General features: G+C 34.8%; 1 protein-coding gene across 1 annotated transcript in view; it reads right to left on the bottom strand.

The window, feature by feature from the left end:
* CWC27 (CWC27 spliceosome associated cyclophilin) overlaps nucleotides 1–20,325 on the bottom strand; it is a gene marked incomplete at its 3' end in the record, with an annotated part of 161,935 nt that overhangs the window by 126,220 nt on the left and 15,390 nt on the right. The window contains exons 3-7 of the mRNA XM_007445648.1: nucleotides 17,284–17,396; nucleotides 14,916–15,059; nucleotides 12,790–12,888; nucleotides 12,076–12,179; nucleotides 10,316–10,385 (exon numbers count right to left, since the gene is read on the bottom strand). Of these exons, the coding sequence (XP_007445710.1) occupies nucleotides 10,316–10,385; nucleotides 12,076–12,179; nucleotides 12,790–12,888; nucleotides 14,916–15,059; nucleotides 17,284–17,396 (530 nt within the window). The remainder of the gene's footprint in view (nucleotides 1–10,315; nucleotides 10,386–12,075; nucleotides 12,180–12,789; nucleotides 12,889–14,915; nucleotides 15,060–17,283; nucleotides 17,397–20,325) is intronic.

Consider the following 20,325-nt stretch of genomic DNA (forward strand, 5'->3'; position numbering starts at 1 on the left):
ATTCTTGACTGTTTAACAGCTCTGGGAACAGACTTCTAAATTTGACAGGCTTTACTTTGAGGCAGATGTATACTTTCTGAAATTTATTTCCATGATGAAAATAATGGACTTTTAAATTTCTGTATTAACATGGAGTACTCCACATTTTCAAGACCTAATCAGTTTAAACATGCTTATAGTCTAGTTTCAAAAGGCAAAACAAAAATTTTTCTCAAACAGTTAATCTAAAGATACTTTTTTTTTTTTTTTTTTTTTGCGGTACGCGGGCCTCTCACGATTGTGGCCTCTCCCGTTGCGGAGCACAGGCTCCGGACGCGCAGGCTCAGCGGCCATGGCTCACGGGCCCAGCCGATCCACAGCATGTGGGATCTTCCCGGACCGGGGCACAAACCCGTGTCCCCTGCATCGGCAGGCGGACTCTCAACCACTGCGCCACCAGGGAAGCCCAATCTAAAGATACTATTATCTGTAATTTTAAAAAGTCGTAGAATCTGAATTATGCAATTAAAATATATTTCTAATTCCATAACCTCACACAAACCAAGGAGTAATAAAAAGACAAAACATCAAAGAATTACTTGATGTTTGTCTAACAATGAAAACTGTTCAAAAACCAGAAGATGGTATAGTAGAAAAAACACAGGAAAAGAAGATAAGAGTTGGACCAAATGAGTTTCAAAATCTAGTATTCAGTAATTCTATGGGTTTTAGTCCAAAATGTGTACCATTTGAGGAAAGAGAATGACCTCATCTGACCTCAGAAACTCTGCTTACAAAATGGAAATAATAATAGCAGCCTTGCTTACTTCATACAAGAGAACTAAACGAGATATGTACAAAAGTGTACAAGTGAATATAAAATGACCTCAACTAGAGTAAAACTTGAATATCTTTTTTTCATGCTTTCCTTCCTAAAATTTCTTCCTCTTGTGTCTTCAGCCATCAGTTTATTTTCATCTATTCTAAGAAATAGTCCCTTATTAATTCTCCCCATGTGCCTCCCTCATGGGAGTCACAAAGACATTACAGCCAGAGTTGGCCTCAGACCCTCTTGTCCAGCCTCTTAGTAACATATCAGAAAATGAGAGTTGTACTAATAAATAACAGGAGTAAGATCAGAATTCAGGTCTCCAGGGTCTTGGTCCATTAACAAGCTCTACTATTTCATTTACTTGTAAATGTTAGTTTACAATTGTTAGCTTAATTAACATTAAAAAAAAAATGGGTTCTTGTTTATCTCCCAAAACTTAAACCAGCTTAAAGGGTAAAAAAGAAACTTGTCTTACATTAACTTTAAATAAGACTTTACAGGGCCTCCCTGGTGGCACAGTGGTTGAGAGTCTGCCTGCCGATGCAGGGGACACAGTTTCGTGCCCCGGTCTGGGAAGATCCCATATGCCGCGGGAGCGGCTGGGCCCATGAGCCATGGCCGCTGAGCCTGAGCATCCGGAGCCTAGTGCTCCACAATGGGAGAGGCCACGACAGTGAGAGGCCCGCTTTACAACAGAAGGAAACTAATTAATCTGAATAATCATTACCATTTCAAATTTTAATTAATGTTTTAAATTAACATAGAACTATATGATCAAAAGCCATTTTTTAGATGTCCCTTCCTACTACAGTAGACTTTGAATCCTGCAGGCAGAGAAAACAAATTATGGAAGAGCTGTAAAAATTTGGGGATAGTCTCAAAGAGGATAAAATGAATTCAGATATTTCTCTTTCATGCCTACGCTTTCTGAATGACCTATTTTAAGGTTGTTATTTATACCATCAGGTAACAATAATTTTAGAGGAAGAACAAATACCTAATATATTTTAAAACAATTTTTGAAAAAGTTACATAAAAGCAGCTGGCTCATTAAAGAGTTTAGGGATGAACAAAATACTAAATATATTTAGTGAACACAATGTAAGAAGCGCCACAGTAAATTCAAAACTGTCTGTAAGCAAATCTGAAAATGAACATCAAAGGGGATGTGGGAAAATTATATTATCTGCCACTTCACACCCAAGAACACAGAGGCAGTGAAACAGTGGAAACTAAACAGAGTACAAGTGGAAAGAAAGAAAGCAAGAGGCATAGTGGTACAGAGGAACAACACTGATCAAGAAGTGGGAAGGTCTGAGTCTCAACCTCTAACTACCTCTGTGTGATGGTTAATTTTATGCTATGGTACCCAAGTTGTTTGGTCAAACACCAGCCTAGATGCTGCTATGAAACATTTTTTTTTAGATGTGATTAGCACTTAAATCAGTAGACTTTGAGTAAAGCAGATTATCCACCAAAATGTAGGCTGGCCTCGTCTAATCAGTCAAAGGCCTTAAGAGCAAAGACTTTCCCAAGCAAGAAGCAATTTGGCCTCAACACTGTAACACAAAAATTATGCCTGACTTTCCAGCCTGAAAATTTTGGACTCAAGACTGTAACATTCACTCCACCCTGAGTCTCCAGCTTGCTGGCCTACTCTACAGTTTTTAGACTTGCCAGCCCCCACAAACATATGAGCCAATTCCTAAAACTCAAGCAATCTATCAATCTTAATCTCTACTTCTCCCCCTCTCCTATATGTGTGTGTGTATGTGTGTGTGTATATACACATACACACACACATATGTGTGTGTGTGTGTGTGTGTGTGTGTATATATATATATATATACATACACTGTTTCTCTCATGAACCCTATTACATTCTGTAACCTTTAGCACAGAACCAGAAAACTTAGTAGTTTGGGGGGGAAAAAAAGATCTTACAGGCCACTTAATCTAGTCTCCACACAATGCAGGAATCTCCTTAACATTACTGCTGACTATCAACCAGTGTCTCCACACCTGAAAGGAGCTTAATAGTCACTCACACACACACACACACACACACACACACACACACACACACGAAAATCACCCCTTTTTAAATGGCTTCTATTATTGGACAACTCTCTCACTAACTGGAGAAAAAAAGAATCTGTGCAATTTTCAACCATCCAACTAATCCTAGTTGTACCTTCTAGAACTAAAAATGAACTACAAACAGTTGCTGTTATCAGGAATATTCCATATAGTTTAGTTTAGATACAAATAAGTTGGTAGGCAGAGTAACAGCCCCTAAAGATGTCCACTTCCTGATCCTCAAAATCTGTGAGTACGTTCCTTGACTTGGCGAAAAGGATCTTGTAGATAAATTAAGAATTTTGAGATGAGGAGATTATCCTGGATTATCAGGGTGGGTCCAAGGTAATCACAAGAGTCTTTATAAGAAAGAGAGAGGCAGGAGAGTCAGGTGCAGAATGATGAAAGATAGGAAAGACCTGACCTGCTATTGCTGGCTTTGAAGATGAAGGAGTCATAAGCCAAGGAATATAGGCAGTCTCTAGAAACTGGAAAAATAAGAGAATGGATTTTCCTCAGAGCCGCCAGAAGGAAGGCAGCCCTGCCAACACCTCAATATCTAGCCCAGTGAAACCTGTTTTGGACTTCTGGCCTCCAGAACTGTAAGATACTAAATTTGTTTTGCTTCAAGTCACTAAATTTACAGTAATTTGCTACAGCAGAAATATGAAATGATTACAAATATATTAACATTTAAAAAAATTAAATATAAGCAACTAGAAAGATAAGCAAATCAAAGTTTAATACAATTTAATGGGGAAAAAACATTTTATAAAATAGACTGGGGAATTCCCTGGCGGTCCAGTGGTTAGGACTCTGCGTTTTCACTGTTGAGGGTGCGGGTTCAATCCCCGGTCAAGGAACTAAGATCCCGGAAGCCATGCACTGCAGCCAAAAAATAAATTTTTTTTTTTTTTAAAAAAGGGAGGGCTTCCCTGGTGGCGCAGTGGTTGAGAGTCTGCCTGCCAATGCAGGGGACACGGGTTCGAGCCCTGGTCTGGGAAGATCCCACATGCCGCGGAGCAACTAGGCCCGTGAGCCACAACTACTGAGCCTGCGCGTCTGGAGCCTGTGCTCCGCAACAAGAGAGGCCGTGATAGTGAGAGGCCCGCGCACCGCGATGAAGAGTGGCCCCCACTTGCCGCAGCTGGAGAAAGCCCACGCACAGAAACGAAGACACAACACAGCCAAAAATAAATAAATAAATAAATAAAAATAAAGGAATTCCTTTAAAAAAAAAAAAAAAAGGGACTATTTAATACTTCTGACAATCTCTCTACAAATGGCCTAGCAGCACTCTCCAAGTCATGCCCAACCCAACTCCCAAATTTTGGGGAAACTTAAATTTCACAGGATAAATGAGAATAAGACAAAGACCTTCTTTATTCTCAAAAGTGATATACCTTTTTCTGGGTAAGAAAATAGCTTTTTTATAACTTTGGATTTGAAGTTAAAATGCTAACATATACTGTAGTAAGAGAAATATTGTGTATCAATGTGAATGTGGCACAAATTAATCACTATTTTCAAATTTAGCTATTGAGATACTTTTATACTGGACGTACCATTTAACTTGCCTCAAGAAAACTACTTGTCTGATTGTAGCTTTTACTTGAAAAATATTTTCTGACATTTGTATTTAAGTCATACATAAAGATTCAGGGGTGAACTTGAAACCAATACAGACATTTGAATGAAACTGTTATTTAAGAAAGCAATATGAAGGGGAGGATCTTCCAGATAAAAACCTTTCAAATATTTGAAGCCCAGGATCACATTTTCACTTAGTTTTTACTTCACCAAAGTATATCCAGTCCTTAAGCATTCCCCGAGTAAGATGTTTTTTGGCATCATCCCCATCCTCCTCATGACCCTCTGTTCCTCTGGACACATCTAGTTTGTCAGTATCCTTCTTAAATGTGTTCAGAACTGAACAAAATGCTGCAAATGTGATCCCCCAAAATGCAAAGAATGTTAAATTCCTTATTCCAGAGACTTCATTCTTAGTAATTCAACTAGGGCTTACAGGCTATTAAGTCTTACACCTATTCAGCTGATTTCATTAAAGTACAGAATATACACGTACTCTTACGACATTTTACCTTATTAGTTCAAATAATCAGGCACAGGTTGACAACAAAGCACTCTTTGGGCAGAAGTATTCAATTAGCTATAAATCCATCTGACTGTACTATCTCCCAGATCACATTTCCTCATGTTGTCCCCAAGAATATCATGAGAGACTCTGACAATGTGCTTTCCTGAACTCAAGATATGTTATTATGGCATCCTCCTATCATGCAATCCTATCAAAAAGGAAATGAAGTCAGTCTGGCCAGTCACTTAACCAGGGTCTCAGTTTCCTCATCTATAAAGAAAGGAAGTTGGACTAGATCCCTTTGAGCTATAAAATTCTATTATTCTAAAAGAGATTTTATCCGGTAGTAGAAAGATACTGAAATAAATAACGAAAGAAAGCTAACCCATGGGAGAGAGGCACCTTGTTATGAATAATGAGTGGGGTGAAGCAGTGTCTGTAATCCCACGCTGATAATCCATAAACCAGAGGGAACTCTATCTTATTTCTCCTTCCACATAAAGTAAAGCCTCAATTCAGACTTTACCAATTATTAACTTGTGATGTTAGGTTCTGGAATAAAGATTAACACTGTGGAGTCACTGGAAAAAGAAACTTGATAAGCAAATGAATAATGAAACAATTATTTTCAAGCCCTCTAGAAATATTTAATTTCATGTGACCACTGAAACTGCAAATTGTTCTCAGTCACCGTGAAAGACACTGACTTGACTTTGGCTCTAGTTATTTACACTTAAAAACAGTAAGGTTAAATTTTAAAAAATATATTATTCGGTCACACTTTTCCAATACTCAGGCTAGCCTTCCCTTTTCTGGTCAAAGTTTCATTTTACCCAAAAGGTAAAATGTATTTGAAGGATGCCCATAGTCTGAAGAACAGTATAAAAGCAAAATAAACAAAATGCACTCCCATTTCTGTTCTCTCTAGAACTTATCTCATGCCCTCTAGAGAAATGTCCTTTTCTTTAAACCAGTAAATTTCAACAGTTTTTGCTTATTGTTGCTCTCTTTTCTCAAGCTAAACTTACCCATGACTCCATTATATGAACACACAAAACAGCTAAATTCGGTAGGCCAAAGATTCTGCATGGTGCTTCAAGACCCACTCACATGTGGAGAGTGGATTGTTGGTGGGTCATGATGCACAGATATACACCCATGCTCTCCAAGGCTGCTCAAGCTACTATTCAGGACCCTGTGGGAGCACTCAGGAAGGGCACTGCACCCACAGTGCTGTGCTTAGGGCTTCCTCCCTCAGGAAGCTGAACTGGTGAAGTTTCTCACTAGCCCTCTAGACTACTTGAGTATGAGGGCAGCAGCTTCTGCGTGATAATCATGATCATATTAGTGACTGACATTCTTTAGCTCTCTGAGACTAAAATACAATTTATAACATACAGTATACAGTTTAAGACATTTGACTTTTGAAACCATCTTTCGATTGCATGACATATCAAAATAAGAACTATCTGTATCCTTATTTCACAACTGTAAATGGTACATATTATTGCCATGTTACAAAGGAAAATGGAGACTCAGAGAGACTAAGTTATTCAAGGTCGCAGACTATCTATAGAAAGTGAAGTGCCAATATGAGTTTGTATGATCCCAAATCCATGCTATTTCTACTGCAACACACTGCCACTCAAAGATGACACAAAGTTTACCATGAAGGAGCTCACAGCCTAGGACCCTACAAAATTAGTAAGGCAGAAAGAAAAGGGTATAATGTTTGAAAACTATACAACAAGAACACAGTCATACATTTCTTGTGTAATAAAGCAAAAAGAATGTTTTTAAAAGCAAAATATAAGTATCACAAGAAAGGTAGACGTTAGATCAGAAAAAGAAAAGATTAAGAAAAACTGGAAAAGACATTTAGAAAAGATAGTATTCTAGGTGTTGAAAATAAATATGACTTCGACATTCAGAAGTGGGATAGAACACTTCAGGCAGGGGAAAGAACATGACGAAGACACACAAAAAGGAAAATACAAGGCATATATGTAGAAAAGCAAATATTTCAGATCTGTTAACACAGTGTTTCCTACATTTCCCAGATAAGATTTCCAGTGAATTCATTAAAAGTACAGATTATCAGGTTTCTCCCTCGGAGATTTTGATTCAGTAGGTCTGAGATGGGGTCTAGGAATTTAATTTTTTTTAAAGTACTACAAGTGATTTTTTTATTACTAAGGAAGTTTAAGAAGCATTAGACTAAAGGACAGAGTTGGCAAAGGGGAGTCATGAAAGAAGAAGCTTGAAATAATAGGCCAAGGAATTTGGCCTTATTTCTATAGTCAACAGAAAGCAACTATAACGTCTTAATCAGGCTTCAGGAAGACTATTTTGATAGTAACGAGTGGAAGGGGAAAAAAGAGAAGGGAACAAGGGTAAGGGTAATAGTAAAATAAATTTAAAAGAAAAAGCAGATTTGAGATACGCCATGGATGAAAAATTAGTAGAACAGTTCAACTATCTGGTTGTGCAAGAAAAAAAAATAAGAAAAATGTCAAATAAATCTAAAATTCTTCTTTAGGGGGCACTGATACCAGGGAATTAGAAAGAGAAGTCACAGAACAGGGAGAAGTTTGGGAAGAAAAGATAATGAATTAAGCCTTGGCTAGGGCTTGGGTAACAAGTGAGATATTTAAATATAGAGATGTCTAGTAGGCAGCTGGAGAAAAGAAAAGTAAGTCAGCCTAGAGATACAGATTTGAGAGTCTGAAACAAACATTTGATAACTTTATCACAGAGCACCCTCAATTAAAAAGTCAGACAAGAGAAATGTGATGACACCATACTAGAGTTATCCTACTTATTTGATAATGGACTGTGGGTTGCAATTTTCTTGGCAGAGAGGAAAGAATTTACTTGGTCTTTCTACTGTTTAAAGTGTTTTACAGGTTTAAGAGCAAACATAAAAAGCAAGCTAGAACTATCTACGGTGGTATCTTTCACATTTCAACCTTGTAGCAAACACAAATTGCTTTTGGAGTATCCAGTTCACTATAATTCAGTAGAAGTTAAACATTATTATTTTTTCTTTTTTTACTTTGTGCAAAAGTAAGCAGCAGGAGGAAGATATGCTTTAAACATTTAAGACATGCTGTTGCTACCAATAGAAAAAATTCAAACTAATTTCCTAGTAGAGTCAATCTCAAAGTAATTCTGCACAAAAGTTATTTTAGACCAGAAATTTAATTCAACAAAAGACTGACAGAAAAATTCCTTTTGCCTACACTTGCTCTACAAGGCTGCTAAACTTAGTACTATCCAAGACCCTAGGGAAGTTAGGGAAGGGCAGTGGGCTGACTGCATTGAGCTGCCCCCCACCCCAGAATGCTGTGCTACCAGTGAAATTTCTTGCCAGCCTTTCAGAAGGAGGCAGCTTTTACAGCATTCAAAATCACATTAGACACTTTAATAGCTATAGAAACCTAAGGTCAAAATTCTGATTCCACGACCTCCTAATTACACAGTCTTAGGCAAGCAACTTAACATCTCAGTATTGATTTCATCATTTACAAAACAGGAATAATAACATCCATATCACATGGTTGTTACAGAGATTACATAAAATAAATACTTAGCACAGATAAGAAAAAAAATCATTACAATGCAGTATAACACATGTTTGATGGCTCAGCCTGGGTGAAAGTTGTCTTGGGGAGGGAGGTAGAGGTAGTGAGGAGTTAATAATGGAGGTAAATTTTAAAAGGAAAAATAAAAATTAGCCAAATAAAGGAGAGCACACACTCCAAGCAAAAGAAAAAAAGGGGTGGGGGGACACTGGGGAAGGCATGGATATGCAAGGAAACTTGACATCTTCACAAAACATCAGTGAAAAGGAATCCTGGCAATTCCCAGATCTAACATTCATGATTTTTTCCATTTACAAATATACCTGCAGGATCATGACATACAGTGAACCTTTCATTTTGATTAGGGACAAATTTGAATCATGAATAATATAAGACTAGTATACTGACGATGACTTCTGAGATACCAGGGTGACAGAGTGATTGGTGATGTTGATAAGGAATAGGAAAAGGAGGGTTTCATGTAAAGATGGATTTAATTTTGATATCTAAAATAGAGATGTTTCCTAAAGGCAACTCAGAATGAGGGATAAGAGCCCAGAAGAAATATTTGGCCTTGTCTCCTAGAGTTCAGAATGTTAGTATACATGCTATCAAATAGATCAATCAAGGATACTGAAGACAGCAAAAAAAAAAAAAAAGACTAAATATGTCTTATACATGTCCATTTTAATTCAGTTTTAATGCAAGGGGTATAAATAGAGTGCTTACTATATGCCCAATATTAGCCTACCAAAACCAGGCTCAATGATGAGGGAAGCACGTGGATAAAGAAGTAAAGACAAGGGTAAAAATAATGTGCTTTTAAGTCGATGCTATTATAAGTGTCAGTAAGAAACAGGTGACTACATCAAGCAAGTAAGGTAGTAGTAGGTTACAGAGTTTTAATTACATACTACAGTAAAGACTTTGAATCTTATCCTTTAGGTCTCAGTGTTCACTAATTTTTAAGAAAGAAAGACATGAAAATTTGGGGGAGTAAAAACACTTGAAGATGATTTTCTTGGGGCATATTTGTCAGAATCACTGCTTTAAACAATGGTGGGGCACTGTAGGTGTTTCAGCAATGAGTACTGTGATGAAAGTGATATTGAGGAAAACCATACTTAAAGGCCTATGGCAAGCATTGGTGGGATAAAGGACAGGAGGCAATGTATAATCTTGAGACATGGATTTTATAGTGAGACAGATGTAGGTTCAACTCCCAGCTCTAGCTACTTATTAGTTATGTGACTTTGAGCAAATTACAACCTATTAATGCCTTAACTTATTCATAGGTAAAATGGGAATGATAATTCCTATCTTAAAGAGCTGTAATGAGAATTAATGAAATGATTAAATACATATAAATGATACTAAAATGAATATAAGAGCTTTGGTCTGTCACTGTTTATTACAGTAATGATAATTACAAAATCATCTGGCAATCCAATTAAACCAAGCATAATTAAAATCTGAATAATAAAATTAAATCATTCTTTAACTCTAGTTGTAACTGAGTTTTAAAAATGCCAGATTAAAAAAAAAAAACTATCTCAAATCATCTCAGAAGTTACAAATATTACGGACCACAAATCATTTTATGAATTGGTTCAATGAACACTTACTGAATGTGTACCATGTAAAACATGCTGTGCTATGTATAGCAGGAGATTAAAAAATGAGTGAGATATAGCCCCTAATCTCTTTTATAATTCAGAACAAAGGGCAAATTAAGAGTTTTACCTGACTAACTCGATTTACTTCCTCCTCTTCTTCCTCAGCTTCCTCTCCAAATGAAAGTAAACTAAAATTTCTGATCAGAAATAAAGAAAAAAAAAGAAGGAAAAAAGAATTAATGAAAGAAAAATTAGGAAGAAAAAGTTAAACAAAACTTATAAATATCCTACTTTCAAAGCAATAGAACCATTAAATACACTAAGTCAAGCATGACAGAAATAATTAAATCTTTTTATATTTACCAAAACTGGTGAGCAAAATGGGGATTTCTAAAAAACTAATAAATATATAGCTCTGAGAGTACTACAAATGGGAAGGAATTTATCTAGTATCTGCCAAAACAATCTTAATATTTTAAAATTAATAAGTTAAACAAAATTGTCAAAAAAAGCAATAAATTTAGCTGACCAAATGGTACATGGGAAGAAAAATCAAGTTTGTCTTTTTTGAGCCTTCAAATTAATATATCACAAGGAAGATAAATAATAAGTTATTAAAACTCTCCCTTCAAATATTGGAAAAATAAAAGGTTTGGCCACAAAAGAGGAATTTCATTTCAAAACTTAGATATAATCAATAACTACCATATCATCCCTATTATATTTGCTATGAATTAAAAACAAAAACAAAAATATCCAACTTTTGGGCTTGTTGTCAAGATAAATCACAGTTATGGAATATTATATCTGAATATAGTGACAGTGACCTTTCACCCAGAAATAAATTAGTTAAAATAAATAATTAAAAATAAAAGGAAATCAAATATAAAGCTGTATAAGAAGTTATTTTGCCACAAGATATCAACTGCTTATTAAAGTGTCTGGCTCATATTTGACAGTTTAATAACAGCAACTTAACTTACTTACATTGTAGGATATCAAGAAAAGAAATGAATATATATTGAATACCTACACTATTGGGTGTTTTCAAATTCTCCTTCTCATTTAATCTTCATTATAACCAGGTGTTGTATTATAAATCTCCATTTTATAAGATGGGGAAACTGAAGCTCAGAAAGATTAATAAACTTTGCTTCTTATAACTGGGGTAGGCAGTATTATACTTAAAACTGTCTGACTCTAACACTTACAAGTACAATAAAATCCCTAATATGACGCTACAGTTCAGTAAAAGAGTAAGTTGAAATCCAACTCTCTGATATCTATTTTAATAGACAAAATAATGTAAAGAATATTGTTCACAAATTACTAAAATTTATTAAAAGAAGAAATTTCTATTTTTAGAAAACTATCCTTAGGAAATAATCCAGAATACAGAAACAGCTTTATGCTTAAATATATTTATAATAAGATTATTTTAATAGCACCAAAAAATAAGAGTGAAAAGCTAAATAATGTAACCATGTGGTCATTATATCCTTCATACTTTACTTTTCAAGTTCTTTATCCTGAGCATATATTAATGGAAAAACAAGTAAAAAACAAAAAAAATTTCTCAATAACTCATTTACATAAATAAGTCTTGTAGTGATCATAAATATTTACCTACTTTTTAACACAGATTTCATATGGACATCTCAGACAATACTTATTTACCTTAAGTTTTTAAAGTTGTATACTGTCTTTGAATATAAGAAATGTACATTTAGAAAAACACACACACAATATAATTTAGATAGTACCTCTTGGTCCAAACTGACCTCCCCCTCACTACTAAACAATTATTACTAAAGGAAATAAAGTGAACTAAATGAATCAGTGTTGCTTTTCAAGCTGAGGAGAAAATCCTTCTACTCTGATTATTACTTTGTGCCTCTGGGTTTCAATTTCTTTACTTCCTCCTCTGGTTTCTCTTGTTTTGGCTTTTTTATTTCTCTTGGAATGATGTCATCAAAAGGATTAAACAAAACCTATGGAAAGAAACATTTTGAAAACATGATTCAATTTTATAAAATTTCACAAAAACTTAAAACCAATATTTAATTATGTTGCCATTAGTGTCTATAATTTTTCCTCACATAACCACTACAAGCATAATGATATACACTTCCACTTACATGGCCTCACTGGATTCTCCCAGTAATCCAATATGCTATTAAGTAAAAGGTATTTTATCCCTATTTTACAAAAGGGAAAAATATTCAAGAAAACATAACACATAGTAAGAGAGACAAACTCAGGTATTTTGAATCCAAATCAAATGCTCTAATGTCCTTGCTTCCTCAATGAAGAATCACTCTTAAATTACCTAAGATATCACTTCACTGGGCTAAATAAACCTAGTTCATCCAGCTTTCCATTATGAGTCCAGTATTGCACTCATTGGATTACCAGCTGAAGTTTCATCTTTGAATTCGAAATCTTCAATTAAAAAAATTCTTAATCAGAAACTGTGACTAAATTACAGAGATAAAATCTAAGTAGTGATGTTAATTTCATCTGATAATTTAAAAATACAAATAATCAATTTCTCTTAAGTGATAATTTAAGTAATGTATCTCATAATAATCATGCTCCTACCTCACAACTTTTTATTTTGTGTGGATTACGTGGTCTTTCTTCATCATCAATGTCTACTTCTGTCAGTCGCAGCATGTTATATACTGTATCCCCTGTAATCTAACAAATAAAAAAGAAAATTTAATTGAAAAATATTAAATTCATTCTTTGAAATAAGGGAGGACTTTTGAAAATATTTTTTAAATAATTGAAAGGGAATTTCATATTGTTATATAAGAGTATATGCATTAAATAGTGTAAAAAAGCAACATCATCCTAAGGGGAAAAGGCATTGATGAAGTTTAATCCCTCAGTAAGATTTTTGAGAAATTTCCAATATATACTTAATGTCAGTTTTTATTAAAAATATAATGCCAAATAACCTCCTTCTGAATGACTACTTTTTGTTCAAACATTATAAACAAATTTACACTTTAGAATAGGGTAGATCAAGCAAATAACAATAACAATGTGGTAAGTACTCTGCAGACATTATTAAAGGCATTCTCCAAAGAGATAAAGTTGATTGTTTTTAGAGGTCGGCCCATGTCTGCTAGAGTGGGCTAAATACATATTTCAGGGAATCCTATACAGAACATCCAATGATTCCACTTTTGGTTTGTTTTACTTTTAGTAAGGATACGAAAGAGTAATATAACCCAGATAACTTCTAAGCCCTGGAAGTTGTATCAAATAAAAGAGAAATGGAATTTTTAAAAAAGACATTATCTCATTTAATCCTCAAAACACCCTAAAAGTAGGTACTATCATTATCTTGCTTTTCCAGATAAGAAAATTGCGGTTCAAAGAAGTTATACAGCCGACAGTGACGGCCATTCTGACTTGTAACCACTATGCCATACTTTGTCTCTAATGTGTAAGTTATATAACATCAATTGTAAACAGTGGTGCAGAATGGCAACATAAATCTCATTTTATTATATACTTATTTTTTGTAAATAATAGGAAGGAAAATCTGTGAACACCAGACAACCTAACCTGTGTTGGAGTGGCTCAAATGCGCCAATGCATATTTCTTAATCCACGTTAAGTATTAAGCAACAATACTGTATTGCATGTTTTTGGCATGACTCCTCTTATTCAACATTTCTCAAAAGTTCTAAAATAATACCAGTTTTCCAGTTGGGCTAAGTGTGTTCTTTCCCTTTTCATCTTTTGTCTAGGATAGGGGAAACCATTCTTATTGAACCAGCAGAGGGAGCTGATGCACTAGTGATGTCTAACACGCCTAAGACTTAATAAAACTATCTGGGAAAATATTGGAATATTTATAAAAAGGGAGAAGCATGAGGAAAAAAAAATCTTCAGAATCCCTTTTAAAGAAAACTATTGAAAATTCTATAGAAATGAAAATCTCTGATATGATGTTAAATGTAAGCAGGATTAAATAGGTATTGTTCAAAGTAATATTTCAGGTAAAAAGTTTTAATGTTGGGACTTCCCTGGTGGAGCAGTGGTTAAGAATCCACTTGCCAATGCAGGGGACATGGGTTCGATCCCGGGCCCAGGAAGATCCCACATGTTGTGGAGCAACAAAGCCTATGTGCCCCAACTACTGAGCCTGTGCTCTAGAACCCGCGAGCCACAACTACTGAAGCCCGCGTGCTTACAGCCTGTGCTCCACAACAAGAGAAGCCACTGCAATGAGCAGCCCGCACACTGCAATGAAGAGTAGCCCCCGCTCGCCACAACTAAAGAAAGCCCAGGCGCAGCAGTGAAGACCCAACGCAGCCAAAAATAAATAAATTTATTTTAAAAAAAAAGTTTTAATGTTAACACAAGTTCCACTTTAAACTGAAGGGAATTCATCATTAACAAAATAAACTTTAAACTACTAAATGTTATTACCTAGGTGTCTTTCTAAAAATGTTAAAACAGTATCAGCTGAGTGACATAATAGTTAATAATACCATTAATACAGAAAAATTTAATGTTAAAACCAGTGACTTGTTTTGAAAAACACACACAAAAATTCAGGTGGTTCCTCATAGTTTATTATAACAGGAATATACAGTATTCCATCATTTTTAGAAATAATAAATATCCTAGGGAATATTTTTATGAAGGCAGCTCTTAGATAAATTGATCATATATATCATAGAAGCCTAAGATAACTGGACACGAACCTTTCCAAAGATGGTGTGCTTATTGTTAAGTTCATCTGCTCGACCCAGTGTAAAGAAAAACTGACTGCCATTATCATGAGGACCAGCATTTGCCATGGCAACCAGTCCTCTCCGATTAAAACGCAACCGTGAGTGGAATTCATCCTGAAGCATTAAAAAAAAAAAAAGATTTAGTGAATGTCCTCAGTTATAAGGCCCTTCATATTACAGCTAACAAGCAAGGTCCCATACAACTTCTAACCAAAAATGCTGAAGTTTTATTTAACTGATTTTCACATATAATCAAATCCAATATCTACGGTTCCTTCTATTCTATTAAATTTCACTAGCCTGTAAGTATCTTCTAAATATACTCAGCCACAAATTTAGCCTATTTTGTGGAAAGCTTACTACTTACACAGAGGAAGGGTACTCAAGGGGAATGGATTTCTGAGTCATTTCCCTATTCTTCTCATCCCTCAAAGCCATCTAAGCTTTTAGAACCTTCTATTTTTTTTCTCTAGGATAACTACTTCTGAATCATTACAGAGTCTTCAACTATTCCCTTCCTGACCCCTTTCTAAATGTCATGAAACAATTGTTTTCTTCTTATTTTTTAATTCAAGGAATGTAGTATGATTATGTTATGTGCTTCACTGTGTTTTTTAAAGTCCTAAGTTGAATCCTCTCTGAACTGGCACTGGTCCCATTTGACAGTTTTCAAAAGAGCAGGAGCAAGCCATTCTAAGGTGGTTTTCTTGCTAGGGTAGGGTTACATAACATATACATTAGTCTCTTAGTTAATAGAAGACCTAATACTAGACTCATTTATAATATAGCCATGTTATATAATCAATGTTTTTCAGAAAGGAAGTTCTGTTTCCTTAATAAATTCGTCTCAAGGGATTTGAACTCAAAGGATCATAACTCTGGATACTGTATTAAAAATAACCTAATTGAAAAACTTACCAAGATATCTGTATCACTTGAATATAATAAGCAAAAATCTCAATTTAGAAAGGACTTGTCACAAAGAGCTATTCTGTTAAACCAAATAATAGAATAAAGGAATGCTTCCTACCAGATGGAGGCTCTAAAATAATGAGATATCTCAATTTTGTAAAATATAAAATAGTCTAACAGTGACATTTGAGACTCTTTTATAACCATTTCACATGTTCTAAGGCCACTAACATATGAAAATTAAAGCAAACAGTTCAAGTACTTTTCTCAAGAATCATACAGTAACCCAGTATAAAATTAAAGGAAATTCCAGACACTCTATCTTATTAGTATAAATTTGAAGTTTTTAAAAATTCACATATTTTAAGAGCTATTGATGCTTACTCATTAAAAGAACATAATATTGATACCATCAGATTAATAAATAACACAGCTTTTATCTTTTACTTGAACCCACTGCTATCCTTTATATCTTAATTATGACATCAACTCTTGTTTTCTTTTTAGATCTATGTTGGCAGTTAACAAAGCACTGACCTATTCTTGATTAAAACCCACACCTCTTCTAACTTTTATGTTGCTTCTTCCTTCTGTTTCCCCTTCTGATTTCTTGTTACAGCATGCATTTTGTGCTACAGAGGTCTATTGTGTACAATTTAAAGTGAATTCTGCTATGGACTGAATTGTGTCTTCTCATAGTTCATATGTTGAAGCGCTAACCTACAATGTGACTGTACTCGAGATAGGGCCCATAAGAAGATGAAAAAGGTTAAATGACTTCACAAGAGTGAAGTCCTAATCCAGTAGGGCTGGTGCCCTTATTAGAAGAGGAAGAAACACCAGAACGTTCTCTCTCCACCATGTGAAGACACAGCAAGAAGGCAGCCATTTGTAAGCCAGGAAGAGAAGCTTCACAGAACTGTATGCTAGCACCTTGATCTTGGACTTCCAAGCCTCCAGAACTGTGAGAAATAAATTCCTATTGTTTAAACCACCCAGTCAGAGGTATTTTGTTATAGCAGTTCAAGCAGATTAATATAAATTCTATACAGTGTTAAATAAAATGTTTTAAAATAGGATGGCATATGCAATGTTCTAGAAATATTTTACACATACAAAGTTGCCGAGATCAGGTACAGTCAGATATCGGGAAATATGTTATATAGTCTTTTTTTCTGACTCACATTTTCCTCACTACCACCTTTAGCTCCATCTGAATTCAATCTAGTGTAAAACTTTGTGACAAGACAACTTAGAAAGAATGCTTGATGGGGTAAGTGCTGCTCTTATTCTGTATAATCCTAAATATATGATAGACCCGATTTTGTGCACTAATGTAAAATGCATTTTCTTCTGAGGAGCACAATCATTTTTGATTAAGCAATCCAAGCTGACTTGAAAATAGATTAAAAAAATTCAGTCTCACCTTGAATGGGGCTCCATAGATAGACTCTCCACCAGTCCCTGTACCAGTAGGATCTCCCCCTTGGACTATAAAACCAGGTACAACTCTATGAAATATGGTGTTGTCATAATATGCTGGAAGAAAATAAAAAGAATTTATCATTCTTTTTCTGATTTTTCATTGTTAGTGTAAAGAACTGCAACAGATTTCTGTATGTTAATCTTGTATCCTGCTACCTTTCTGAAATTGTTTATCAGTTCTAATAGTTTTTGTGTGGTGACTAAGGTTTCTACATAGAGTATCATGTCATCTTCATATAATGACAATTTTACCTCTTCCCTTCCAATTTGGATACATTTTATTGCTTTTTCTTGTCTGACTGCTACGGCTAGGACTTCCAATACTATGTTGAATAGAAGTGGTGAGAGTGGGCATCCTTGTCTGGTTCCAGATTTTAGCAAGAAAGCTTTCAGTTTTTCACCACTGAGTATTATGTTGGCTGTGGGTTTGTCATAAATAGCTTTTATTATGGTGAGATATGTTCACTTCATACCCACTTTGGTGAGAATTTTTATCATGAACGGATGCTGAATTTTATCAAATGCTTTTTCTGCATTTATTGAGATGATCATGTGATTTTTGTTTTTTCTTTTGTTGACAAAACAATCCCTTTTAAAATCACATAAAAAAATAAAATATGTAGGAATAAACCTGACCAAGGAGGTGAAAGACCTATATGCTGAGAACTATGAAACATTGATAAAGGAAATTGAAAATGATTCAAAGAAATGGAAAGATATCCCATGCTCTTAGACTGGAACAATTAATATTGTTAAAATGGCCATACTTCCCAAAGCAATCTACAGATTTAATGTGATCCCTACAAATTACCTATGACATTTTTCATGGAACTAGATCTAATAATACTAAAATTTATATGGAACCACAAAAGACCCAGAATTGCCAAGCAATCCTGAGGAAAAAGAACAAGGCTGGAGGCATAACTCTGCAAGACTTCAGACAATACTACAAAACCACAGCAATCAAAACAGTGTGGTATTGGCCCAAAAACAGATATATGGATCAAGAGAAAGGAATAGAGGGCACGCACCTATGGTCAATTGATCTTCAACAAAGGAGGCAAAAATACACAACGGAGAAAAGACAGTCTCTTCAACAAGTGGTACTGGGAAAGTTGGACAGCTGCATGTAAATCAATGAACTTAGAACACTCCCTCACACCATACACAAATACAAACTCAAAATGGCTTAAAGACTTAAATAGAAGACATGACACCATAAGACTCCTAGAAGAGAACATAAGCAAAATATTCTCTGACATAAATCATAGCAATGCTTTCTTAGGTCAGTCTCCCAAAACAAAAGAAATAAAAGCAAAAGTAAACATATGGGACCTAATCAAACTTCTAAGCTTTTGCACAGCAAAGAAAACCATATACAAAGTGAAAAGACAATCTACAGAATGGGAGAAAATATTTGCAAAACATGAGACCGACAGGGATTAATTTCAAAAATATACAAACAGCTCAATATAAACAAACAAACAACCCAATCAAAAATGGGCAGAAGATGTAAATAGACATTTCTCCAAAGAAGACATACAGATGGCTAACAGGCACATAAAAAGTTGCTCAACATCACTAATAATTAGAGAAATGCAAATCAAAACTATAATGAGGTATCACCTCACACCAGTCAGAATGGCCATCATGAAAAAGTCTACAAATAATAAATGCTGGAGAGGTGTGGAAAAAAGGGAACCCTCCTACACTGTTGGTGGGAATGTAAATTGGTGCAGCCACTATGGAGAACAGTATGGAGGTTCCTTAAGATAACTTAAAATAGAGTTACCATATGATCCATCAATCCCACTCCTGGGCATATATCCAGAAAAGACAAAAACTCAAATTTGAAAAGATACATGCACCCCATTGTTCATATGGCATTATTTACAATAGCCAAGACATGGAAGCAACCTAAGTGTCCATCAACAGCTGAACGGATAAAGAAGATGTGGTGTGTGTGTGTGTATATATATATATATATATATATATATATATATATATATATATTACTCAGCCATAAAAAGGAATGAAATAATGCCATTGGCAGCAACATGAATGGACTAGAGATTATCATATAAAGTGAAGTAAGTCAGAGAAAGACAAATATCATATGATATCACTTATATGTGGAATCTAAAAAATGATACAAATGAACTTAATTACAAAACAGAAAGAGACTCACAGACATAGAAAACAAATTTATGGTTACCAAAGGGGAAAGGGGTGGGGAGGGATAAAACAGGAGTTTGGGATTAACAGATACACACTACTATATATATAAAATAGATAAACAACAAGGACCAATGTATAGCACAGAAAACTATATCTTGCAATAACCTATAATGGAAAAAAATCTGAGAGAGAATATCTACCTATATCTATATATATATCTTAATCACTTTGTTGTACACCTGAAACTAATACAACATTGTAAATCAACCATACTTTAATAAAAGAAAAATTTATCAATGTCTAAAACTAAGTGTATCTATAGTTATCAGAGTAAATACGACTAGTCACAAGATTTTTTTCCCCAGAACATTAAATAGGCTCCTAAACCAAAATCTTTTCTTCCGTATTATAAAATATCTACTCAGAACAGAACAATTTCTATAGAAACTATGGTAGTGGTTGTTTCATATCTACTTTCAGGATTCTCTTAAACTCTGGATTACAGTTTTCAAAATAAAAATTGGAGAGTTTTGATATAGATCTGTGGTTCTCAACTGGGGGGAGGAGAAAGCAGCAATTTTCTCCCTAGGGGACACTTGTCAATGTCTAGAAATATTTGGTTTTCAAATATGGGAGATGTTACTGGCATCTAGTAGGTAGAGGCCAGGGATACTAGTAAACATCCTACAAAGCACAGGAAGCCCCTACAACAAAGAATTACTGGCTCAAAATGTCAACAGTGCTGGAGATTGAGAAACCCTCATAGAGATAAATACCTTATTTCCTAATTCTTCCTCTTCTCCCC

The sequence above is a fragment of the Lipotes vexillifer genome, unplaced genomic scaffold (genome assembly GCF_000442215.2).
Source record: "Lipotes vexillifer unplaced genomic scaffold, Lipotes_vexillifer_v1.1 scaffold563, whole genome shotgun sequence".
NCBI lineage: Eukaryota > Metazoa > Chordata > Mammalia > Artiodactyla > Lipotidae > Lipotes > Lipotes vexillifer.